The sequence below is a fragment of the Vitis vinifera genome, chromosome 6 (genome assembly GCF_030704535.1).
Source record: "Vitis vinifera cultivar Pinot Noir 40024 chromosome 6, ASM3070453v1".
Taxonomy (NCBI): Eukaryota; Viridiplantae; Streptophyta; class Magnoliopsida; order Vitales; family Vitaceae; genus Vitis; species Vitis vinifera.
Window position 1 is genome coordinate 20,351,423 of NC_081810.1, and position 25,705 is coordinate 20,377,127.

The following is a 25,705-nucleotide window of genomic DNA, read 5'->3' on the forward strand; positions in this document are numbered from 1 at the left end:
TCTTTTAAGTCTCTCCTTTCTGTCATTGATTGAATCTTTACAAATAATCAAACATCTTTTACTTGCATGCCACTGCTGCACTAACAGTAAGATCAACAAGATACATGATCTCAACAAAGATGGTTCCCAAAAGAATGGTTAATCAAAATAATCAACAATTTTCTTTTCACACAGAAAAACCTTCCATATCATCACCATACTCCATCAATATATATTTAGTTGCATCTGTACATGTTGCCGGGTGCATTTACATAGCTCAAACAAACAGGAACATTCTCACACTAAACCACTCTCAGGGCACACCATTTTTTTTTTTCTTTTTTTTTTCTTGTTTGAAGAAACAAACCTTTTTAACTTAACAAAAGGAAAAAGAAAAAGGAAAAGAGAGAGGAAAAGAAAAGAAATCCTCTATCCCTAGATTATCAGATATCAAAATCATGATTTTGAGCCTTTGTGTAATTTTCTGGAAGAAAAAAAATGTTTTTTTTTTTCTATGAAGAAAAAAATGAAAGTTTCAGTCATTTTTCTTTCATGGTTCCAGAGCCCTTTGGAAGCAGATTTCTCACTCCAGTGACAATGTGGAACCTCCATCTACATGGCTGTCCTCCTTGTAATCCAGCTGGAGTGATTACCCATTTGCTTGGTCTCCTTTACTAAAAGGAAGCTACATGAAGACTGTTGCTAACTGCACAAATCCATAATTTCTGGGTAGGGCTAGACATCTCAGGATTCCTGTCATGTACCTTGCACACAGTAGTCATGAGTACCTATTTGATCGAGCCGCTTCGGACCCTCGGGAGGATGAGTGCCCATATGATCCCCAAACCTCCCGCCATTGTCTCCTGCTGCTGCTTCTCTCAAATGGAAAATTTTGGACATCTGTATGGACTCTTGATGTGCTGCTTCCATTTCCTCTCTTCTGTGCATTCCTCATCTCCTCTTCATGGTCGTACCGTGAGCGCTGCACATAGACAGTAGTAGATCAATACACAAAAAAGTTTCAGAAGGAGAAAAATCAAGGGATTAACAGTTGCTGCTAACTAGGAGTGTATTTTTACATAGTAGGGATGTGGGAGATGAATACAACTGAACTCAACTGCATAGGCAAACCAAGTTATTTGCAGTTGGCTGCATAAATCCTTTTTGCTATTTGGCTATATTTAGGGGTACATTTTTCTCACTACTTGAATGGTTGAACCCACATACTTTTCAGCAATCCTCTTGTTCTTTGTCCAACCTTCAACTTGAATTAAGTAACTCCTTTGAATTGGCTCATTTTGAAATTTCAAACTTGTCCTCATCATCTTTGATATATGCCACCGCCTCTAACTTTCTCAAGTGTATTAATTCCTTATTCTATCTTTTGTACCACTGCTATTCATCCATCTAAGCAATGTAATTTCAGATATAGTCATTTTTTTTAATCATTTTGTATCTTAGTTGCTCAACATTTGGCAACATAAAGTACGATAAATGTTCTACCCATCTTGTGAAATTTTCCTTTAGCTTAATAGTATTCTACTACCACATGACACTCTGAAGCATTTTCCACCTCATCCATCAGGATAACATAACTGACCACTTTTAGGTATCTCTTGGCCATCAATTTAAAAATGCTCTAATTCTATTTCTAGTTTTGCTGAAAATCATATTCATACAATATATATATAGATCAGTCCTAAATTATCTAAAAACTTTAGATCCTAAATTATCCTTCATGGCTATTACTTAAAATTAGCTTATACTGAATTAAAACTCTTTAGAAAATGACATGTACCATAGGATTATAGATGCATTGCAGATACTTTGGCTGTCTTTTTCTATAGTTATCGAGAAGCTTAAGGGGAGAGCATTATGGAGGGGGGCCTTCCTAGCTACCTTGTGGATTGTCTGGCTTGAGAGCAATTTTAGAATTCTTGAGGACTGAAGAAACCCCTGGATGATTTATCGGAGAGCTAATGTGATTTCACAACTCTCTGGATGTAAGTCATCAAGGAATTCAGCTGCATTCCTCAGGTATCATTTTACTCAAAAAGAAAAGCAGTTTGATGATCGGGCAAGGATTTTGTCTGGCTTGTGAGGATGCTTGAATCTTTGAGAGTAGGAAAAAAAAAATCCATGGATGATTTACAGGGCAGTTATATTATCTCATGACCCTTTGGATGTAAGTCATCAAGTTCACTCATCAATTTGCATGATTAGACATCAATTTGCAGACCTCTGGGTGGGTGGGGGGTTTGTGTGTCCTGTGGGGTGGGTGGTTGGGCTGAATGAGTTTCTTCCCTGACTCAACTTGGAAGGCCCAATAGAGGCAAAGTCATATCTTCATCTTTCATATCAAAATAATTAAGTCACTAAACCCTGTTCTCTGTATCCTGTCAAGTTATTATATATCTTTCTGCCTATCCTTTTATACCTAATAAACCATCCTCCACCTGACAAGACTTTATTTTTCACCTCCTTGACTTCTCTTTTTGGTCAAGCTACATCTTTCCAAAGTTTTCTCACTCTTACATCTATATGAAGCTTCACAATAATCTTTTAACTAACTGTTAAAATACCTTCATATTCCACCACCAAATTTTTTGTTCAATCAGTTCATCTGATCATACTGGGGCTGCATATGTACTGATTATACTATGTCTCTTTTACCAGAACTGGCTTCATTAAATTTCTCTCCTTTTTCCTTTTGAATGTCGGTTAAAATTTATTACAGTATCCAATTGAATAACTACAATTTTTCCTGCATCATTAAATTTTTTTCCTGTGAACCCAAAGTTTATACCTATGCTTTCCATTTGCATAGATTTTTCTTACATCCAACTTAATTTCTTATCAACAAACTATGTCAGTCCTTGTCATTATATTACTAATCCATCCCTTTTGCTAAGTACATCACTCTCTTGGACTCATCCATTAAAGTGTTGGAACAATAACATACCTAAATGATATGACAGGGATAGCAAAATACTGAGAACTCAACATACCTCTAATGCAAATGAGTGAATCACTAAACATATAGAAGAAATTTAACTTAGGTTAAGAAACTTCAAGAAATTCAAAGAGTTCTGACACAAAGCTATTATGATAATGCAAAAGCAAGACAAGTTGATAGCCCTGCGCTAGACTAGTGCTATACAGTTGCCAGGTGTTCATATTACATCATCCAGTGCTTTCATATTGTTAATTTGGAAGCAACTTGTGATGTATGACAGAAAAACTGAATACTAATCTATGATAAGAAACCAGTAGTAATGAAGAAGGGCAAAACAAAGGAAAGTTTAAAAGTTCTGTTAGTAACATGTACAAATAGAACAAGCAAAATAAGCATATAAGGTTATTGGGTGCTTGGGCATTTGTTATTCTTGCCTTTTGGTTTCTTGGGATGGCATGGGAATTTTGTGGGGAAGAAAAGAAGAAAACTGTGGAAGGACAGCCTTAGTGTGTTAATTTTGGACTATTTGGCCGGAGTGGGACCATAGGATGTTCAATTATATGGAGTGTTCAGTTTCTTACATAGTCCCTTCTTCTTTAATCCAGAGTTTGCTTGGGTACTGTTGTTGGCCCTAGCTTGAATTCATTGACCCTATGGGGTCTCACCAGTATGGTTTTGGCTCTTTTTCTTTCAAGCCTATTGGCATCCTTTGTATACTTGTGGTGCTTCTTTTCTGATTGATGCTTGTTAATGAATCTCTATTTGTCTATCACAAAAAAAAAAAAAAAGACATTCCAGGCAATTGAATAGTCTATTTGCCTAATGCATATTTCCTCACAACAAACCCCCTCAAACAAAAGATTACAGCCAAATTTTGCCTAGAGAAATAGAAAGAAGCTCTTCCTGAGTTATAACACAGTTCAAATGCTGTATCTAGAGCTAGGAATGATTTTGACAACTTTTACCAGAAAGAACAGGCAATTCCCAGGTGACCATTCCATGGGAGATGACTCATGGATGCACAAAAGCATAATAAATAATGCACAGCATAATAAGTATGTGAAACCTTTGATGGGTCTGAAAGGATTGCATATGCCTCTCCAATCATTTTGAAAAGCTTGTCCGCATCCCTGTGGACCTCTTCTGCTATTTCCTTCCAAAACCCACCATCCCCATTCTCACTTTTTGCCAAGGATTGACCAGTCTACATCAATAAAGAATTTGTTAAAAGGGTCAATGGTTGTCATGTGCATAACAAGCAGCAGATACTGAAGTTTAAGACCTTGTCAGGATGATGTCTAAGTGCAGCTTTCCGATATGCCTTCTTAATATCTGATGCCGAGGCAGATGGTTCAACTCCCCTGTCATTAAGATTTGGACATCACATGATTTTAGAATCACAAGATTAACTGATCGCAATTTCCAGAGGAAGCAAGTTGCACTAACACAAGCATTTTAAAGGCATTGTCTCATCCAAATGCCAACTCACATAGTATGTCCTTCAGAAAAAAATAACACTTAATTCACATACACATTGGAATGACCAAATATGTCAAACATAGGGTATTAGTACGAACTGATTAAGGGCATATTTATCTTTGAAGAGTAATTCATTTGAGTACATGCCAGAGAAATAGCACATAGAAAAAGTACCAAGCAAAATTGAAAGTGCTCTTAAAAACCCACACTGGATTGTGAGAAGAATCCAAGAAACAACAAAGGAGAAAAGAAACTACAGTATCAAGATGTTCTCAATAGCCTCTGGTCTCAAACTTGACAGTAATTTGGTTAGCACTTGCCAATTGTTAGGTTTTGAAGTAGGTAAGTGGTCTTTCAGGTATCAAGGCTTCCTTTGTGAAGCAATTCCAGGGCTACTGAGTTTGGGACCTGATTGCTAAAAAGTCATTAAGTACCTTTAAGGGAAGAAAAAAGGTTACATCTCTTTGGGAGAGCATCACCGATACAAGCTTGGATTTCCAATATTTTGGTTTACATCCTTCCCCATTTTAGTATCCCAACCACAATAGGTAATAGAGTTGGGAAGACACTAAGGGATCATCTTTGGAGCAGGGTTTAAGGAGAAACAAAGAGACCACTTAGTTAGATGGATATGGTTGTTCTTAAGCCTAAGGAGGTTAGGTTTAGTAAGGTGATTCCTTGAGATACAGCCCTTGCCAGAAAATGGTTCTGGAAATTCACTGGAGAGAAAACTCATCCTCATGGCATTTGGTGGTCAAAAGGAAGTATGGCCTTCAAGCAAAATGTAGGATGCTAGTTTAAATAACAAGGCCATTTTTTTTTTTGTATAGGTAAAGATCAATTTTATTAAAAGCGGCTACCAAAAGGGTGCACAAAAGTATACATGGTGTTGTACACATGGCGCCATATTTAAAGATAAAGTCATTCCAAAAAAGTCAATCATTTCCTTATTTAAAGATAAACTCAATCATTGACAAGGAGCTATCTCCTATGTGCACTGAAACTAATTCCAAAAAATTATATATAAATGATAGTTTAATTTCTTGATCCACATATCCATGTTTTTGGAAGTTCTCCTATTTCTCTTTTTCCATGTAGTCTAAAATAAGCATAAAGGAGCTACTCTCTATGCTTTCTTCCTCTTTTTCTTTGCAAAGGATCTATGCCAGCTTAGACGGACATCTCTAACTAAGGAGAGCATCACCAACTAATCATCAAATAGAGTATAAATTAATTGCTAAGGCATGACTACTTTGGAAAAATGAAGGACGATGTGATTCACAATTTCTTCCTTTCCTTTACACAAATAACACCTACTCCACAACCTCTAAACCCTCCTTTTGAGTTGATCCAAGGTCAGAATTCTTCCCCATGAAGCTTCCCAAGCAAAAAAGCTAATCTTCATTAGGACCCATAGGTTCCACATAATGTTGAATGGAAACTCCTCCATTCTACTATTTTTTTTAAAGAGGAATATAGAGATTTAATTGTAAATTTGTCACTCTTTGATATCTGTCAAATCATATTATCCTCCACATCCCCTTCTAATTGTCTACACTTGCAATCTCCTAAAAAAAGCCTCCACCTCTCCCAACTCCACGTCGTTGTTCTCATGAACAAAGGATTCCAACAACCTTCCTCCCTGTTAAGCTTCCACAAATCAGCTATCCATGCATCTTTAGTACATGCAATAGAGAACGACTCAAGAAAGGCCTTTTTGAGGGAGCCATTGCCACACCACCTATCCTTCCAAAATTTTAATCTCCTACCCCTTCATACCCTAAACCCAATCTTAATTAGAAACTCCTCCACCCTCTCTTAATAGCCTTCCACAAACCCACTCCATATCCTTCCCTCAATGCTCTTGAAGACCATCTCCCTCCTTCCTCTTCATACTTCCTTATGATCACTTGCTTCCATAGGGAAGCATTCTCAGTTGTGAATCTCTAACACCCTTTCCAAGGAGGGTCTTGTTTAGAATTTGACAAACTTTTGATACCTAAGCCTCCATCCCTTTTCTCCATGCAGATTGTCAACCGTTTCACCAGATGAGGCCTTGTTTGAAGCCCTAAACTCGCCTTTCTCAAAATGACAAATAATGATATGTAGCATATTGGTAAGCTAGACTGAGTGCTTTTTACCAAAGTCAATCTACTTCCTTTTGATAAGTATTGTCTCTTCCACATGACAAGCCCTTTTTGAAATCTTTCCTCCAATACATCCCAAACTCCCATTGATTTGAAAGGAGCTCCCAATGGGAGGCCTAGATAGTTGGTGGGAATAGAATCCACTCTACAACCCAAAATCCTAGTCAGATCCTTTGAATCAACAATAGCCTTATTGAGATCAACTTAGTTTTCTACAAACTAATTGTTAAACCTGAGATTGCCTCAAATCACATGAAAGCACAACTTAAGCATTCCATATGCTCCTTGGTAAAGTTGCAAAGAATCAGGGTGTCATCAGAAAATAAAAGGTGGAACACTTCTATAGCTTCTCTTCCTCTCCTACAAGTTAAGAACCCCTCTATAAAGCCTTTTCTTTGCCCTTTTCAAGGTATAGGATAGTGCCTCCATTGCCATAATGAAGAGATAAAGGGAAAGAGGGTCACTATGTCTCAAGCCTTTGGAATTTTAATAGACTCTCATTTGGATCCTATTAATCAAAACTGAAAAATGAGCTGAATAAATGCGCCACTTCATCCATCTTAACTACTTAGTTCCAAATCCCATTTGTTTTCACGATTGCTAGCTTGACATGATCATAAGCTTTCTCAGTATCCATCCTATAAATTACCTCACTCTCTATGCTTTTCATCCTTGAGTCAATGACTTTACTTTTTATGATGATTGCACCCAAAATTCGTCTACCCTCAATAAATGCATGCTGGAAATTCATACCACTTTTTCCACCACCCTTTGTAGTCTGTTAGCCAAGAGCTTATAAAGCCTTCCACCAAATTGATAAGGCAGAAATCTTTCAAATCTTTTGCATCCCCTTTTTTCGGACTAGCACTATGAAGGTGACAATTAAGCTTCTTTCAAAAGAACCCAACTCATTGAACCTCATGGAAAAGCCTATTACCTTACTCTTAACAAAGTCCCAACAAAATGAGGGAGATTTCTTTTTCCTCTACTTTGTTTTGAAGGATACATTTCCCTCTCTTAGTTATTTTTCACTTTTTAATAAATGTCATTTTCTTATCAAAGGTTCTAAATATATTTGTGTCCTTAAGTGCAAGAAATCGGGCCAAACACTTGAAGAGGTGCCTCTAAAATAATATGAAGTATCAACACCTCCTTTAGCCAAAGAGTTTGTCTTCTTGTTCACATACTTAAGCATCCAGCCTAACTTAACCCCTAAAGAAGAAGTTTCAAAATGTCATGAAAGAAATAGTTATTTCACCAAGATCTTTGACTTCCACATCTTGCTCAACCAATAACCACAAAAAAGTCTTTCCATTCAATAAATGAGTCATGTCATAGTAGGGACCCAAAAGAGATCCTTCGGAAGGAGCAAGGATTTCAATTATAATAGCATTACTCATCACTAGTTAATCTTTTTTTTGTTTGATAAGTAAGAGATTGTATTAAAGAGCAAAAAGCGCACAAGAGTACATCGGGGGTATACAATGAGCTAAAAACAAAACAAAACAAAACAAAAACAAAAAACAAGGGGGGAAACAAAAACAACTCCCATCCTCAAGAAGGACCAAACCAATCTACACAATCAATTAAGGACAAAGAATTCCCATGAATGTACACCTGAATCCACAAAGCAATATTGTAAAGGAAAGAACTTTTAAGACTTTGATCTAACATCTCCTTATCGTCAAATACTCTTCGATTTTTTTCCTTCCAATTACTCCAAAAAAATACATAAAGGGGGCCGCTCTCCAAGCCTTCCTATGCCTTCTTCCCATAGGATAACCTAGCCACCCTAAGAGGGTGTTCCGAACTGAACCAGAAATAACCCATTGGATCCCACATAAAGAGAACACTAAGAGCCATAAGACCTTTGCCTTAGCACAATGAAGAAGAATGTGGTCAATGGGTTCCAACTCCTCTTTGCAAAGAGCACACCTGTTGACTAGCGACCAACCTCTTCTTTGGAATTGATCTAAAGTCGACACCTTCCCCCAACAAGCTTCCCAAACAAAAAACCTCATCTTAGAGAGGGCCCAAGGATTCTAGATAATCCCTACTGGAAAAAGGGTAGCACCATCTGGTTCATGGAAAGAAATGGAGGAACTTTAAAATTTCTCTTTTCACTTTAAACGTCTCCCGAATAAGTAAGAGAAACTCTTAGTAACACATACACTATATAACCTTATAATAGTAGTGAAGTATTTTCAAGACTTTCTAAAATAAAATTCTTTAGAATTTTTACTTGAACTTCAAAGAAAAGGAAGGACAAGAAGAAAAGACTTAGACAACTTGATTCTCCATCAAATTATACAAAATTATGATTGGAAACTCATCTTCCTCCATTAGTATTGAGGTCCTAACCTAGTGACATGAGATTTCTAACCCAATACATGTTGGAAAAAAATGGTAGCTTGGGACTGAACTAGCTACCTAGATTTCAGTGAACCAGAAAACCTAACCCTTAAATAGACCTAGTAAACCTATTAGATCTGTTAGGATTCAAACCCATGCTTGTTGCTATAAGTTAGCTTAATACATATGGCTTTTCCCACACATTCAAAAAAAAAAAAACACTAATAAGCTTAAGCTGTTCAAAAATTTGGAAAAAAAAAATGGAGAAACTTACAAAATGAGGTACATATCCAAGGGGATGTCTTTTCTGTCTTCTTCTTCCATTAAGGAAAGTCGCAACTGAGCTTGTCTAAGATCATTTCCAAAGCTTGTTGATCTGTCATATCCTCCAGGCTGATTCACCTTCTCCTCCAGTTGCTTTGAGAGAAGAGATACAAGTCTCTGAAGATCAGAAGTTGCTTGTCCGTAATCTCTAATCATCTCAAATAAAGTGGCTCGTCTAGAAATAGCCTGCAAAAGTGTAAACACGATTAATCTACAAATATTACCAATACAGCTGTTGAAATGAGAGTATGAAAATTTTTATAGCGGAGCTACTAGAAATGAAATCAACATGAAGAATGCACACAAATTAAACTTAGAAGTTAAAAAAGGATATTTTTTGGAGGAATACCTTATTCTACTTTTTATGATTATGATCGATGTTACATGGGTTTGGGTACAGGTGGAGGAGTGTTTATAGGTGTTTGATCCTTCACATCTCACATCCCAAATTTTAGGATACATGGACTTGGCTTAAAAATGACCTTGAACGGTACTTTGAAATGAAATAATAAAGAAAAAAATTAATTAGAAGTCAATTAGAAAAAAAAAAAAAAAAACTCTATTTCTTTTCTCTTTTATCCCTATTTAAAAAAAAAATCAAAATAGTTCATTTCTGAAGCAAAGTTGGAGTATCTGACAAAACACAACTATGTTGAGTGAAGTGGAAGAGTCTGTATATACAAAATGAAGGTCAAGCTGAGGAAATGAATAACTCATAATTTCTCTTTTATAGGAAATGAATTTTACTGACAAAGAGGAAATATACAACTAGAGAAGATCTCTCTTGGATAGGATGAATGGCTATTGAAGCTAACCTTCTAGTACTTTTGGAGGGCCAGATTTAGCTCCTGGTATGGGCATCAGAAACCTTCTTGTGGAAGAGAATTTTGCAGTTGTTATTTCTCAGGTTCCTTTAGGAAGGGAAGGTTCTTGGATGTTTACTTTGGCAAAGACATGGTACTCTCCATTTCTTAGAGGCCTTGTATGGGTATCAGGAACCTTCTTCTAGTAGGGAAACCTGCAGTGGTAATTTCTCGGGTTCCTTAAGTGAAGGAAGGTCCTTGGATGTTTACTTGGCAAAAACATAGTCCCCTCCCATTCTTGAAGGCCTAGATCTTACAATCATGTGGCTGATAACTAAGAGTGGAGTTAGTGCTTTGCAATGGAATTAATAAGTGTCCGTTTGGATACACTTCCTGTTTTTTATTTTTAAAATTAGAAACTTCTATATAAAAGTAGAGCATCTTGCACAAAAAGTATAGATTCATGTTATATCTTCAAAAATCACTTTCAAAAATTTTAAAATTTAAGGTAGTAAAATTTTTTTGATACCTCAATTTTTTTAAACAGTTTTTAAAAACATTACTTTTTTCATGTAATTCTTGTATGTTATATACAAATTAGTATGATTTTTTTATTTTAAAAAACAAAAAAATAGGAAGTGTAACCAAACGGGCACTAAGCGAATCATATCAATCATTCTTGATATTTATTTTGGCTTAATCTTCTTCTATCTTTTGTTTTAGTTTTGGATCTTTATCTTTCGCTTAGCTTAAAGGATACATCATCCTTCTTTGCTTATTTATACGGTTTCATTTCTTTGAAAAGAAAATAAAGGATCTTTTTGGATAAGGAAAGAACCACAAAAGCAAAATAAGGGCAGAAATATAACCAAGGGGTGTGACATGGAATTCCCATAGATAAATTCCATTTTGACAAGACCCTTTTTTTACAAGAAAATCCACTTACCCCAATCAAAGGGAAGAACCATTTCTAGTAGCAATATCCAAAAGGACACCAACTTCACAAAAATTGTTCTGAAAAAGCCAAATACCAGAGCACTATATGCTAGTAGAATTGATGTGTTAGTCATGGTATAACACAATTTTCTTGTCTACTAGGGTGTCAGGATGCTTCATGCATATTTGAATGAATCCATGTTCTTCACACATGACTTCTCCTCTCTGCATTTCTGTTCTCTTTTACAGACTGAATATTAACTTGTACATTTTTTTTAATAGTGACTTTTACCAACTAGTACATGAAAATGTAATGGAAAGACAAAAGAGTCTAATTTTCCTCAGGATGTTCAAACAACCCCCAAAAGTCCTAGACTAGCAAGATTATGTAAAGGAGCTATAAAAATTATATCATTTTAGAGGCAAACCTTTAGATAATTTCCATCAAGAGCTATGGCCAAGCTGCAATCTGCAATGGCATCAGATATTTGGCCCAACGCTTTGTGGGCAGCAGAACGATTGCAAAAACAAATAGCTGTAAAAGGACGTGACACAATGTTGCATGACAAAGCAGCAGTATAGTGTTCAACAGCCTCTGCATGCCTTCCTGATTGAAATGCTTCATTTCCTGCATTCTGCAGTTGACAAAAATGTACTTCAATAGTAAAAACATTGGTGAACTGTAAATCATGCATGCCTTTCAGTGTAGTAGTACTTGGCTTAAAATTTTAAATATTGAAAGATAACAAGCTATTAGACCATGTGCTTATTCCAATCTTGTTAAGCACATTGATGGTGGAATGGAGAAATCTCATTTCCAGATGCAACAGCATCCACAATAACAAATAAAGACCTCAGGTTTTCCAAAATAAATCATGAATTTGATAATCATTCAGGCAAACTGGAGATATTGGTGTGCAGATTAGAGAACCATATTTGATAACCTTGCACATATGCATGTGTTAAGTTAAAAAATTAAGTATTGAGAAATTTAACTGATAACTATCTTCTTGCATATTTCTTGCGGGCCGGTTAGCACAACGTTTGGGTCTCTGAGAGTCCTAAGGGCTTGGCCATGGAAGGTTCCTCGATTATCAAAACACAAAAAAAAGGAAAGGGGATTGGATAAGGGCAGGAAAGGGAATGAGAATCAGAATCAGAAATTTTATTTAAGTGTTTACTTGTAATGTAGGAAATGGAATGGGAATGAATATGATTGCCTTTGAAGCGTATAAAATTACCACTTTACCCTAATGCACACAATTTTCATAATATTATTAAAGATTTAAAACACTTTATTAAATGGAACTGAAAATTAATAATTTACTTTTGTAACACTAGCATTTAAAAAAGAAAAAAAAATCATTAATTTAAATTATAAAATTATTTTTAAAAAATTTAAATTACTTATTGTTAGGGGGTTAATTAGACATCACACTGATTTTTAACAAATTTTAATTTTAGCATGATAAAAATTAAAATTTACTTTTCAAAGGAAAAATCTTAACCGCAAGGGTTTTTTAAGATCAAATATTTGAGACATTGTAATTATAGTTTTTAAAAATCCATGATTTAAATATTTAATAAATATATAAAATTTGTAAACCTTTTTATTAATTTTACATATTCAAATGTAAAATTATTTAATTTTATTTTTATTTTAAATATTTATTTTTAAATATTCAAATATTTAATAATTGTTCTTAATATCAGGGCAAAATGGAAAATTTATTGTGATTCCCTTTCTAGGAATCACATTCCTCAACTAGATGAGGGGAAACTCATTCCTCCATTTTGGAGAATGGGTTTCCTTGAAAATAGTGGGACGCCGTCCTTTTTTCATTCCTATATTAATGTAAACAAGGAAATGGAAAGGAAAAGGAATCACTCCCATTCCTTCCATTCCCTTTCTTGGAAGTAAACATGCCATTTGAGGGAACAAAAAAATTTACATAAAGGAAAAAAAAAATGCATTCAAAGAAAGAAGGAGAGAGAGAAAGAGAGATTGGCGTCTTGAAGCGTACCTTCAAGCCTCCCAAGTAAAGAAACTTACCTTCACAAGAATCCACGAATTCCAAATTATCTTTAAGGGGAAAGGGATGGTATAATTTTTCTCTATCAAAGAGTAAAACTCTCTTACAGAGAAAACCCCTTTGTTATCTTCCTTCCACACCACTCTATCCTCCTCCTCCATCTTTATTGTCTGTCCTTGGAGCTTAGAAAGAAACCTCTCTATGACACCTAACTCCCAATCGTTCAAATTCGTAACAAAATGAAAGTCCCAATTTACCCTTTCCCCACTTTGCTCCCAAAAATCAGCTACTCATGCCTCATTCGAATCAGAAAGCGCAAATAGGAAAGGAAAGATCTCACATAAGGGTTGCTCATTGCACCATCTATCTTTCCAGAACTTCACTCTGCTCTTGTTACCCACCTTAAAGGAAGTCTTTGTATAAAAAAATCCAACTGCTTCCCAATCTCTTTCCAAACCCCAACCCTTAAGGGCTTTATAACCACTCCTGACCTCCAACCCCCTTCTTCCTCCCCAAAATTTCCCTCTATGATTTTCTTCCACAACGAATCTCTTTCACTAAAAAAGTGTCAACACCATTTGCAAAGAAGGGCCTTATTAAGCAAAGAAAGAGAGTGAACACCTAGTCCACCTTTTGATTTTGCTTTACAAATGGAAGACCACTTGACTAAGTGCATTTTGTTCTCTAAGGCCCCTCCTCTGCATAGAAAATCCCTTTGAATTTTCTCTAATCTCAACCTTACAATTCTTGGGATGGTGAACAAAGACATAAAATAGATTAGTAAATTGGCAAGGGTAATGCGAAGTAAAGTGAGTCTCCTGACTTTTGAGAGGTGTTGTCTTTTCCATAATGAAAGCCTCTTACGAAACCATGTTGCGAAATGGGATATCTTACCGTCTCATTTTGTGGTTTTGGATGGAACAATTATGATGCTATGTAATGCTACATGAACTGTGAAATAATTCCTCTAGTCAAGTCTATATTATGTCTCTCCTCTATAAAAAGGGCTATGATAGGAATAGAAGCTTGACAAAAAGTCAGCCACTACCTAAAATAACAAGCTTAACAAAAGTAAACTACTAATATTGATTCCATCAATAAAAAAATAAAAAATAAAAAATCTCTATAGGACAATGAAACTAAACTACCATTATCTTCCTTCTTTTTGAATAAACCCTAGGAATTCATTCCTCATCGGTAACATATATATGATACGAGCTTGTAGTGACTATGATTGTTTTCCTCTTTCCTTATTTGGGCTAGTCAATAACAAATATGTCCAGTAATTTCACGTCTGAGACATATCCTATACCCAAATCCATGTAACATTGGGTTTGATACAAATACTTGATCCATTTTGTAGCATCCATGTAAAACAAGTCAGAAATAATATTATTTTTTAAGTGCAAAAAAATAAAAAAAATAGAATGGTGTACCTTATGACGCAGTAGTTCACGAACAGTGGCAGCCAAGGGTATGGATGATTCCAGAGTTTTGTTCCCATTCCTGCACAGTCTAAGTAGCATGAGGAACTTCAACCCCAGTGAACAGTTCCCCAATTTGAATTGTAACACATTATAAGGGATGAAAAGAGAAGGGAAAAAAGACAAGAAAACAAAAAATTAAGGTTCAACATATCAATGGATCATGTTGATTACTTCTCTGTGACATACCCAAATTCCTTTTGCTTCTCTAGTAATGTAAGAGCATCCTCAAGCCTTCCTAGATAAAAGTAAGACTTGAAAATCAAGCGGACCCGCCAGAGCCTGAATGAGGAGTCCTTTGAGAGTCCAGAACCATCTAGATTTGCTAAATGACCATCAGAACCTAAAGTAGGAGAATTCTTTTCAGCAGAACCAAGTGTCTGTTCACACAACTGAATCACCTCTTCGTACTTCCGCAGCTGCTAGATGCCACAAAAATTAACCCAAGTCTAGTGAGCTATAGTTGTTCAAGTTAATTGGTTAGACAAATAGTGTATCATTGACTCTCATTTTTAAGTAGATCATGAGCAAAATTTTCATGGAAAATTGAAGCAGCGCAAACCATAAAAAGAGCCTCTGCTTTCATTTCAAGTAATTTCTCTGAGAATGAGCTAATTATCAAAGCCTCATCAAGTATTCCCAAAGCAGTCTCTACATCCCTAGATGTTCGTTGTTCCAAAAGCTCGGCAGAATGGTTCATGCAATCAGATACTTTCTGTGAATCAGGGAAAAAAAATGTAGGTTACCATATCCTGTACCATGGAGCATATTGATGATTTTGCAGTATGTTGAAAAGAAATATTCAAGCAACAATCCATACCTGTGTCTTTTGAAGGCCATCAGATGCTTCCACTGCAATTTTCCGGTCCACACAGCTATCATTTCCTGACTGCAAGCACTTCTTGAAATATAAAGATGCATCTTCAACTTCCCCTAGGGCAAGGTAACAACTAAAGAGAAAAAAAAAGAGATGTACCAAATCAGGGTATTTAATCTTTTGTTGGTATTAAGCACACAATGAAACTGAATGTAGCCAGTGCAGCAGCTCAACAGCACTAAAAGCAAAGTTTGGAGTGGAAAAGACAGACTGATTGCATGCTAGTCCTGGAACATGTATGCATAAAAAAAATTTGCTATAGTATCCCAAGTTTCTTCAGGAATTGACATGTCATGTTGAGTATCTCACTTTCTACACCACTATCCCCTTCATTATGCGTAAATCAAACAACAATTTAGATGTTCAACACACAAAAGAAGTATAAAACTTGTAATTACAGAAAATGATTGCATGGAACTTCTATCTTGATCTCCTTGCTTAATTATATATAATTGTATATATAACTCCTTTCAGGAATATATATATATATATATGTGTGTGTGTGTGTGTGTGTGTTGTGATATCATTCATCAACAAGAAAATGAACTAATTACTTGTAAGTTAAGCAATAAATAAGTTCAGTGACAATTGAAATTTCCCATTGCTGTAGCATAGATACACAATTTCTAATCACCGTGCACTCAGAATAGAAAATCAGTAACAAAAAGCAGTGTTAGCCTTACCTTGCAGCTCTAACTTGCACCCTGAGAAAGTTGTGATCTATACCAGCAGCCAACAAACAGTCTCCCAGTGCTTCTCTCATTCTTCCAAGAGACATCCGTGTTGCAGCACGGTTGCTATAACACAGCATCAAAGCCCTGAGACAGCTTTTAGATGTCTCACTTTGAGAAATGCAATTCACCCCTTGTGTGTAACAGTCCTCAGCTTTAGACAAATCCCCATTTGTGTAGGCTTGGTTTCCCCTGATATAAATCACATTAAACTGTTAGAATTAAAGCAGATTCTTAGTATCTAATTGTGTCCTAGAATCTGTCTAGATTCATATAAGATGGTTTAGTTAATAATTTAAAGAAATCTTTTGTATTTTTTTAGGTAGCAGATTATGGAGTGATTCTCTGAATGCATAGTTGTATTATACTCTTTGATTATTTCCTTTTAAGCTGTACAATGTGTATTAATACCCCTGTAAATTTTTCTAATCAATCAAGGGAAGAAGTATTCATAATCTTTTCTTGCTCTTCCACTCATATGGTACCAGAGCAGGAAAGAATCCAATAATTTGCTTTCCTGGTGTTTTTATTTGGCCTTCATCGCTGATCTCATCCTGCAAAATTCTTCTTTGGTCTTTTGTAACAAGTTTGGAATTTATAGCCACTTTTTCTTGTCTTTCTGCCTAGTTCTTTACCAATGGCAGAAGTCTGTCAAAAACTACTGCTGGAACATCCCTCGGCCAAAATCAATCATCCATTATGAAAATCCATCTCTACAAATTACTTCTGAAAAACTAAATGGTTAAAACTTCCTTGAGTGGTTGCTGTCAACAAAACTCTTTTGTAAAAGGGAAAATAGGATATTTGCTTGGTACTATTAAGGAACCAAAAGGTTTTTAATCCTTCCTTTGAATCATGGGATGCTCAAATTCCATGATTATATCATGGTTGATTAACTCTATGCGACCAGAAATTAGTAAACCATTTCTATTCCTCTCTTCGGCCAAGGAAGTTTGGGATGTGGTATCCCAATCGTATTCAAAGAAGGGAAATGTTGCTTGAATTTTTGAGTTGAAGATGACATCCATGACACCAAATAGAGGGAACTCACTGTGACCGCCAATTACAGCACTATGAAAGCCCTGTGGCAAGAGTTTGAACTTTATCAACACTTTCTGTGGAAGCAGCAAAGCTGGCTGGGATGTTGGACAAGATCGAGTTTTTGAATTCCTTGTTGGACTCAATCCAGAGTTTGATCAAGTTAGGGATCATATACTCGGTAAAGAACCTCTTCCTTCCATACAAGAACTATATGCATAGTGAAGAGAACCATAGGATTGTGATGACGAAATTGAATCCGCAAAAGAATTCAGCACTCAAAACTATTCAGGAGAGCCCCATAAGCCACAATTCTACTGATCAGTTTAAGCTAGGAATGAAGAAAAATAAAGAAAAAGACACTCACTTGTGTTATTAATGCTACAAACCGAGACATACTAGAGAAATGTGTTGGAAGCTGCATGGAAAACCTCCTCTTAGTGACAAAGGAAACAAGCAACACTACAAGAAAGCTTAGAAAAGTGTAACCACTCAGAACTCTGAACCTACAGGTGGTACTACTTAGCATTCAGATGATGCACCATTCACCAAAAATCAGTTGGAGGCCTTGTACAAAATGTTGGGATAAACCGGAAGTTCTAACCATTCATGTACTTTCACTTAATCAAGTAATATCTATAGATCATTGATTCAAAGGCAACAAATCACATGATTGGGTAAGTGGTCTGTTGCTTGTTTGGAAAAAAAGGATGGGGATCGTGCTATTCATAATCTCTTCAATTCAAACAAGGCTTTACTCGAAAATTGGAGTTGGACGTTTGCAACAAAAAGAGAGTTCTTATGGAAATTGGTTATAATAGAAAAGTTTGGAGAAGGGGAAGGGGATGGTGTTTATAGGGTGTGCGGGACAGCAATGGGGTGAGGGTGTGGAAAGCTATCAAAAATGAGTGGGAGGTCATAAAATACAGGTCTTGTTTCATTGTTGGGAATGGTGGGAGCGTGTGGGAAAACTATTGGGTGGAAGCGTGAAAGGCAATCAGAAATGAATGGAAGGTTGTAAAAAGTAGGTCTTGTTTCATTGTTGAGAATGACAGGAGGGTAAAATTTTGGAAAGATAGATGGTGCAATGACTTATCCTTTGAAGAGTCCTCAATGTTATTCTTTATAGCAACTACCAAACATGATTGGGAAGCAGAGGTGTGGGGGCTGGTCAGGGAGGAGGGTAGATGGAGTCCCTGTTTCGCAAGACAATTCAATAATTGGGAACTTGAGGAAGTGCTCTTTTTAAGGGAATTGCATTCTTTGTCGCTTAAAAAGGATGAGGAAGATAAACTGAGCTGGAAGGAGACTAAGTGCAGTAAGTTCACTATTAAATCCCTATACACCTCCTTAGCTAAGGGAGGTAGAGACCTTTCCTCGCAATCATACTGTGGAATCCTTGGATCTGTACAAATGTAGGCTTATTTGCTTAGGAAGTAGCATGGGGAAGACTCCTGATGCTAGATCAGCTCAAAAGGAGAGGATAGATTTTTCCAAATAGATATTACATGTGCAAAGGTGATGAAGAACCAGTTGATTTACTCTCTATTTGGGGTGGTTTGGATGATGCATTCTACAATTAAAGGAAACTTGTTGTGTTGACATGACTCATTTGTGGGGAATAAACAAAAGAAAGCTTGAAGGGCACTTGTTTTAAATTTATGGATGGAAAGAAATAGGAGGTTTTTTAATGGAGTCGAACAGGACCAAACAATCAATTCTTATTTTATACCTATTTTTTAGGAATGGCTTAAAGTATAAAGGACCACGTAATGTCTATGATAGACTTTGTAGATTGGTTGAACCTTAAGTAAGGATAGGGAGTTTTTTCCCCCTCTTTCCTAGGTTAGCCTTTAGGTGCATATTACATTGTATATACTTTAGCACACCTCATCTTGGGTGCTTCTATTATATTTTCTTATTTGCCTATTAAAAAAAGCAAAAATCAAATCAAATCAAATCAAATGACTAGTGATTCACATGTTTTCTTAACCTATAATCCATGTCCAAGAAAAGACAAGGTAAAGCTTGCCAATGGCTCCTTTATTTCCACTCATGGTAAAGGTTAAGTTCCTATATCCATTTTTTTACTCTATCAGTAAAGTTACAAATGCATTAAATTGTTCTATAACTTCCTCTCCTACTCACTATGTTTTTTAGGACCTAGCTATAAGGAAGAGGATTGGCAATGGTGAAGAGAAATCAGGTTATATCTCCTAAGTAGTAAAGTGAAGAAAAACCCTCAAGTTCATGTTACCCAAGCATTGAAGAATAAAGAGAAGAAAATCTAGCTATTGCAATATGGTTAGGTCATCCAACTTTTGTTTCCTTTATACAATTTTTTCTAGTCTTGAAATGCCGAGTTCCAGTTTGAAATTTGTGAATTATCCAAAAGTCATTGTGTTCCATTTCTAGTGAGTAATAAAAAAAATCAAAGATTCCTTTTTCCATTGTTTACAGTGATGTGTGGGGTCCATCTCAAGTTAGTTCTTATTTCAGCTTTAAATGGTTCATAAGTTTCAATGATGGTTGTACTTGCACGACTTGGATTTATCTTCTCAAAGATAAGTTCAAAATTGCCTCATTTTAATTGAAGTTTCAGATTAAGGGTCTTAGAAGGCATGCGGTTTATTAAATAGGCAGCAGTTTAGACAACATCATTCCAATAAATCTTTAGGACACTATGGGTAAACATTAAAGCCCTAGCAACTACTAACAAATGCCTATTTTTGCTCTCAACCACTTCATTTTCTTGGGGTGTATTTGTACATGAGGAAAGGTTTATAATCCCATTTTCAAGAAAATGAATCCCCAAGATGTTATTGAAGTACTCTTTCAATTCAGGTCCTAAAAACCTTGTCTCTTAATGTCAACATATTTGGATCCCTTCCTATTAAGGTCTTTGGATGTTTAGCCCTTGTTCATCTCCCGAGTATACAAAGATCTAAACTTGATCCTAGAGCTCTTAGGTGCAATTTTTCTAGGTTATTCTCCTACTCAAAAGGGATTGAAATGTTCTCATCCTCCTACCAAGAAAAAATTTGTACCCATGGACATCAAATTCTTTGAAGAACTTTCATATTTTTGTAAGACTGATCTTCAAGGAGAGAAAACAAGTGATGTAAAAGATCTGTCCCACTCCCCATGTTAGTTGAGTCTCGTCTATCCAATACCAAATGCTGTTTCAAGTGTTCCTACTAGTGTTCCTGATCAGCCTAGCAACCAAAGAGATACCAGGAATCAAGAAAACAACAAGGAGGGCAACGCAAAGTTGGAAAGGGTTGAAAATGTGTCAAGTTCACTGGTTTACTCAAGAAGGAAACAGAGGAAGGCCATCTCTTTCTCATGGCCAATCTTCAAACCTGGAAACAAGTAATTTTATTACTCTTCCTTCTTCTAAACCTTTTCTTGATACCGTTCTTGATATCCCTACTGCTATTAGGAAGAGTGTTATAAGACGTTAAAAACATCATCTTTTCAAATTTTGTGTCATTTCATTGTCTTAATTCCAACTTTTAAGCTGTCACTACTAAATTAACCTCTATCTCTATTCCCAACAATGTATACGAGGCCTCTAAAAGATTCAAGGTGGAAGGAAGCTATATTTGAGGAGATGAGAGCTTTACATAAAAACAAAACATGATTAACTAATTAAACTACCAAGAGGAAAGAAAACAGTGGGTTGCAATTGAGTGTTCACTATCAAATACAGGGTTGATAGGTCCATTGAGATGTATAAAGTAAGGTTGGTTGTGAAGGGATATACCCAAACTGATGGTTTTGACTATTAAGAAACATTTCCCCCATTGCAAAAATGAATTTCATAAAAGTCCTATTGTCATTGGCAATTAATCTAGACTAGTCATTACATCAATTGATGATAAAAATGCTTTTTTGACATGGAAAATTAGGGGAAAAGGTGTACATGGTTTTTTCACCTGGTTTTGAGGACCCTTTTCACAATAGAAAAGTGTGTAAATCAAATAAATCACTATATGGACTGAAACAATCCTTGAGAGCCTCATTTGAAAGATTTGTTGAGTTTCTACGCGCCTATGAATACTTTCAAAGTCAAGCGAATCATACTTTATTCTTGAAACACTCACCACGTATGAAAATTACTGTGTTTATTATCTATGTAGATGAAATCATTGTCACAAATGCTAATGTGGGTAAATCAAAGGCATGAAGAATTGCTTAGCCAAAGAATTCGAGATAAAGGACTTGGGGAATCTAAGATACTTTCTTGGAATGGAGGTAGCAAGGTCAAACAACAATATTATGGTGTCTCAATGAAAATATGTGCAAAACTTAACTAAAAGAAACCGGAATACAGTCTGCAAACCAGCGGACACACACATTAACCCCAACCATAAATTAGGGTCCATCATAGAAGAGAATCCTATTGACAAAAGAAGGTCAAAGGTTGGATGGAAAATTGTTCTATTTTATCCCATACCAGGCCTAATACAGCCCATGTAGTAAGTATGGTAAGTCAGTTTATGCAGTCACCATTGGAATGCCACATGGATGCAGTTCCGTAAATTCTAAGATATTTAAAAGCTACTCCAAGGGACTTCTGTTTTTTAAGAATGGCCATCTCCAAGTAGAAGCCTATATTGATGCAAACTGGGTTTGTGTTTCTTATGGATAGAAGACCAACATTGGAATATTGTACTTTTGTGGGAGGCAATTTTGTTGCATGAGGAAGTAAGACATATCTGCTTGTAGCACGATCTAATGCTGAAGCTGAATTCCAGTAAATTTTTGTGGACTAAAATTCTAGTCAATGCATTTAAATTAGAGCCTATGAAGATCTATTGTGACAATAAAGCAACAATCAACAATGCGCATAATCCAATTCAACATGATCACACCAAACATATTGAGGTGGATAGGCACTTCATCAAGGAAAAAATTAAGAGTAGACAAATTTCCACATCTTTTGTGACAACCAAACATCAGTTAGCAGACATTTTCACAAAAGGAATCTCAAGAACAATGTTTGACTCCATAGTTAGCAAGTTGGGAATGCATGACATCTTCACACCAGCTTATGGGGAAGAGTTAGAATTAAAGCAGATTCTTAGCACCTAATTATGTCCCAAAATCTATCCAGAATCTTTTGTATTTTTTTTAATACATAGCAGATTAAGGAGTGAATCCAGGGCTCACATGGCTGTATCATACTCTTTGATTATTTCCTTTTAAGTAGTACAGTGTGTATTAATACCCCTGTAAATTTTTCTAATCAATCAAGGGAACAATTATACCTAATCCTTTCTTGTTCTTCCTCTTATATAAACACTTTCAAAAAAACAAAAAGAGAAGGAAAAATGATAATTGCAAAACTGGTGAGACTAATTATCATAAATCATAGCCACATAACCAAAAAACCATCTAGACCAAAACGAAATCCATAAAAAAAAAAATTCAAACCAAGGATCAATAAAATGACAAGAACTTGAATGCATATACTAAATACCTCAATCGCCATTTCTCACAGGCTTCCTGAGCTGCAAGAGTTGCAGCAGAAGTAGAGTTAAACTCTTGCTTGATATCCTTTTGCTTATCCACTTCGGTAGAATCAGTACCATTCCTCCCTTTGCATAGAGAAGTAGATATGTTTCCCTTTTGACCTCGCCCTTGGGATGAAAGTGGTGAGGTACCAGAAAGTGGGAAAAACTGCACAGAGGATGATGTATATGGAACTTTTAAATTTGGAGCTGAATCGTATGAATCAGGAGCAACTTTTATACGATTTTTCTTTCTATGGTAGCGCATTGCTGCTGCTGACTGATCTTGACCAGAGGAAGATGCAGCAAAGGTAAAATTAGTGCTGCCAACATCTTCTGAGCTTGAGGCAAAACAAAATTGTGTTCTGCCATCATTAACTTGCTTGTCAATGTCTGAGATTAAACTAACTTCAGTTTCTGCTGAAGTAGAAGCGATATCACTGTTAATGTCAAATTGCTCTGTCAGAGACTTGAAGCTTTCAGTTTCAGTCCCAGAAACAGACTCTTCTAGAGAACCTCCAGCACCAACGCTTTGATCAAAACAATCCTCATCACCTTCTTTTGTTTCTCTGCCTTTCACATCATCAACATTGATATTCAAGCATTGTGTTGCAACAACCAAATCTTCATCTATTGCATCATTTGAAACTGTTTTATGAGAATCAGTTGATGCATAGCTGTTGTCAAGATGAATAGACTCCACCGATATCTCAGAGGTTTCTCTTGAAAACTGATTATCAGCCAGTGTTTCTTGATACGGGGAAACATCCATTGGAGAATAAGATTCAGAAGCCTCTGGGTTTTCTTGGGAACTGCTTTCTCTTAAAACAAAATCTTGCCCAAGCCACCGCTGGTTTGGGTTGGGTTGCTTCAACTTTTCCTTCCTTCTCTTGACTCTTGTGTCACCAACTGCTGCCCTCTTCGCACTGAATTCTATTTTTTTATTAACACTAGAAAATAGGTCAACCTTCGGGTTTGGTGTACTGAAGTCTACATGGGGTGTCCCTCTTTCTTCAAGTTTATTAGCAAAACTAAACCTGTCCTCAGATTTGTCCATGGAAGGTGCCTGAAAAGTATTCTCATATGCTTGCAAGTGAATGTCATGAGATGAAAATGAAAATGTTCCAGGTTTTCCTTTCATTTTGATGTCATCATTTGATTGGTCTAAGGGGCCTTGGCTGCCACTTAAATTCTTAACACTTGTCACTGCCTGGAAAGTGAATTTTGTGGGAATTGAATTACCAACATTGTGGAATTTCTCACCACCCAATTTTTCTGTATTTGTTTGACCAGAGGTATCTCCTACCCCGTTTCTGATTTTCATCTTCCTCATGTCATCAGCCAATGAATTCTCTGCTATTCCACTAAAATAACCCCTAGCACTTCCAGTGCTTCCAAAAAGAAAACTGTTCTTGTTAATTGTCTCGTTATCAGCCTCTTCCTTCTCAACAACATTAGTATTCACAGACTCCTCGATGTTCAAATTCTTCATCTGATCATGAAGTGTACTTGATGAGCTTCCCATGAAAGAATCAATACCCTTCCTACTGCTTCCAAACACAAATTTATTTGCATCAATCAAATTAATAGCAACATTACCATCTTCACTCTTGTTTGATTTCTTCAGTTCATTTGAGCGTTGAAATCCCAGGCTCCTGCCTAAGGAACCACCCACATTGTCACCTCTCTGAAAGGTGAATCGGGTTTTATCTGTCACACTTGAGTCAATGTTCGAATTATTACTTTTCTCAAAACATTCCCGATTCACTGCAGCTTCAATATTCAACTTCCTCATCTCATTCGGCAGCTCTGATGCCAAACTTTCATCAAAACCAGAGCCATCAACCAATCCCTCTGAAACACTAGAACTTGCTCTGCCACCCACATTTTCATTCGCAATTTTCAACTTCCTCATTTCATCTAGAATTTCATTACCTGGATTCAGATTTAGGTTTGGATTACTCCTATTTGCACCAAACACAAATGACTCATTTCCACCACTCGGCTCTCCCTCAAAAGACATATCGGAAACTGGTCGGAATGGATTAAATCCAGGGCCCACCCGAGTTTCCTGGGCTGCATTCGATGACCTAGGATGCTGAGAATTCAAGTGTTTCCTCGCCTTCCCGAGACGCGGCTTCGAAACACCCGAACTCAACCCAAATGCCGCATTTTCTGATCCCGATCGCTGCATCACCCACGAATTGAAGCTAAAATTCTGATTAATTTCGCTCGAGTTCGGAAACCCAGAAGCTCTATTACCAGCGTTTGACGACTTCATCTTCTCCTTTGAACAAAACTCAGAAAAATCGACAAGCGGAGAATGAGAAATCTGACCGTTAGGGTTAGGGTTCCGCGGAGAGTGTACGGACGGCAGGTGCAGGACAATCGACGAGGTGCCGGAGTCTATCAACGCCGGCGACATGACAACACGGTAGTCATCAAATCGAACGGCTGAGAAAGTGGCGGTGATCGGACGGTGGAGAATGCACTTTTGGCGTGGATTTTTATTTAGAAGATTTTGAGTATCTGATGATCTTTCTGATATGTTTGGGCTTGAAGCCTTGGTTTTAGGGGTATGATTGGTTTTTTTTTTTTTTTTTCAAAAACAGTTTTTCTGTTTTTGGAAACAAAGGAAAATGGGTAACTGCTAGGGGATTCCTTTTGGAAACTCTTTTCTGAAACTACTATCTCAAATTCATCCTTCAAGGTGATTCAGATTTCTTTCTCTAAATGGAAATTTTTTTTCCGGGTCTGTTTGGTTGTTAGGAAAAAGAGGAAAGGAAAAAAAATTGTTACGGCCTTTTTTTTTTTTATAAAATTATTTTTATATAAAATTTGTATTTTATAAACTTCACTTCCTATTTTGTCATTTTTTTTCAAGGGTATGAAAACTCACTTTTTCCTAAATATCGAGATATATAACAAATTGGAAAATATATCTTTTATCAATAATTGGTTTTGAATATTATGTTTGAATATGATATAATATATTTCATATCAATAATTGATTTTTAATGTTAGATTAAATTGGAATATAATTATATTTT

At 36.2% G+C, this 25,705-nt stretch overlaps 1 protein-coding gene across 4 annotated transcripts; it reads right to left on the reverse strand.

Moving 5' to 3' along the window:
- Positions 1-135: 135 nt before the first annotated feature.
- Positions 136-25,321, reverse strand: LOC100256902 (uncharacterized). Of its 4 annotated transcripts, none has more exons than XM_010653518.3 (11): positions 22,625-25,321; positions 16,054-16,293; positions 15,314-15,443; positions 15,056-15,208; positions 14,683-14,915; positions 14,446-14,524; positions 11,405-11,611; positions 9,188-9,423; positions 4,218-4,296; positions 4,002-4,139; positions 136-961 (listed from the first exon to the last, which is right to left on the reverse strand). In XM_010653518.3, the coding sequence occupies exons 1-11, from the start codon at positions 25,078-25,080 to the stop codon at positions 758-760; spliced, it is 4,155 nt and encodes a 1,384-aa protein (XP_010651820.1). In that variant the 5' UTR covers positions 25,081-25,321; the 3' UTR covers positions 136-757. The 4 variants fall into 4 exon arrangements, with proteins under 4 accessions (XP_010651820.1, XP_010651821.1, XP_010651822.1 ...); XM_010653519.3 differs by having other exon boundaries at positions 14,683-14,912; positions 22,625-25,320; XM_010653520.3 differs by having other exon boundaries at positions 14,446-14,515; positions 22,625-25,320.
- Positions 25,322-25,705: the final 384 nt, after the last annotated feature.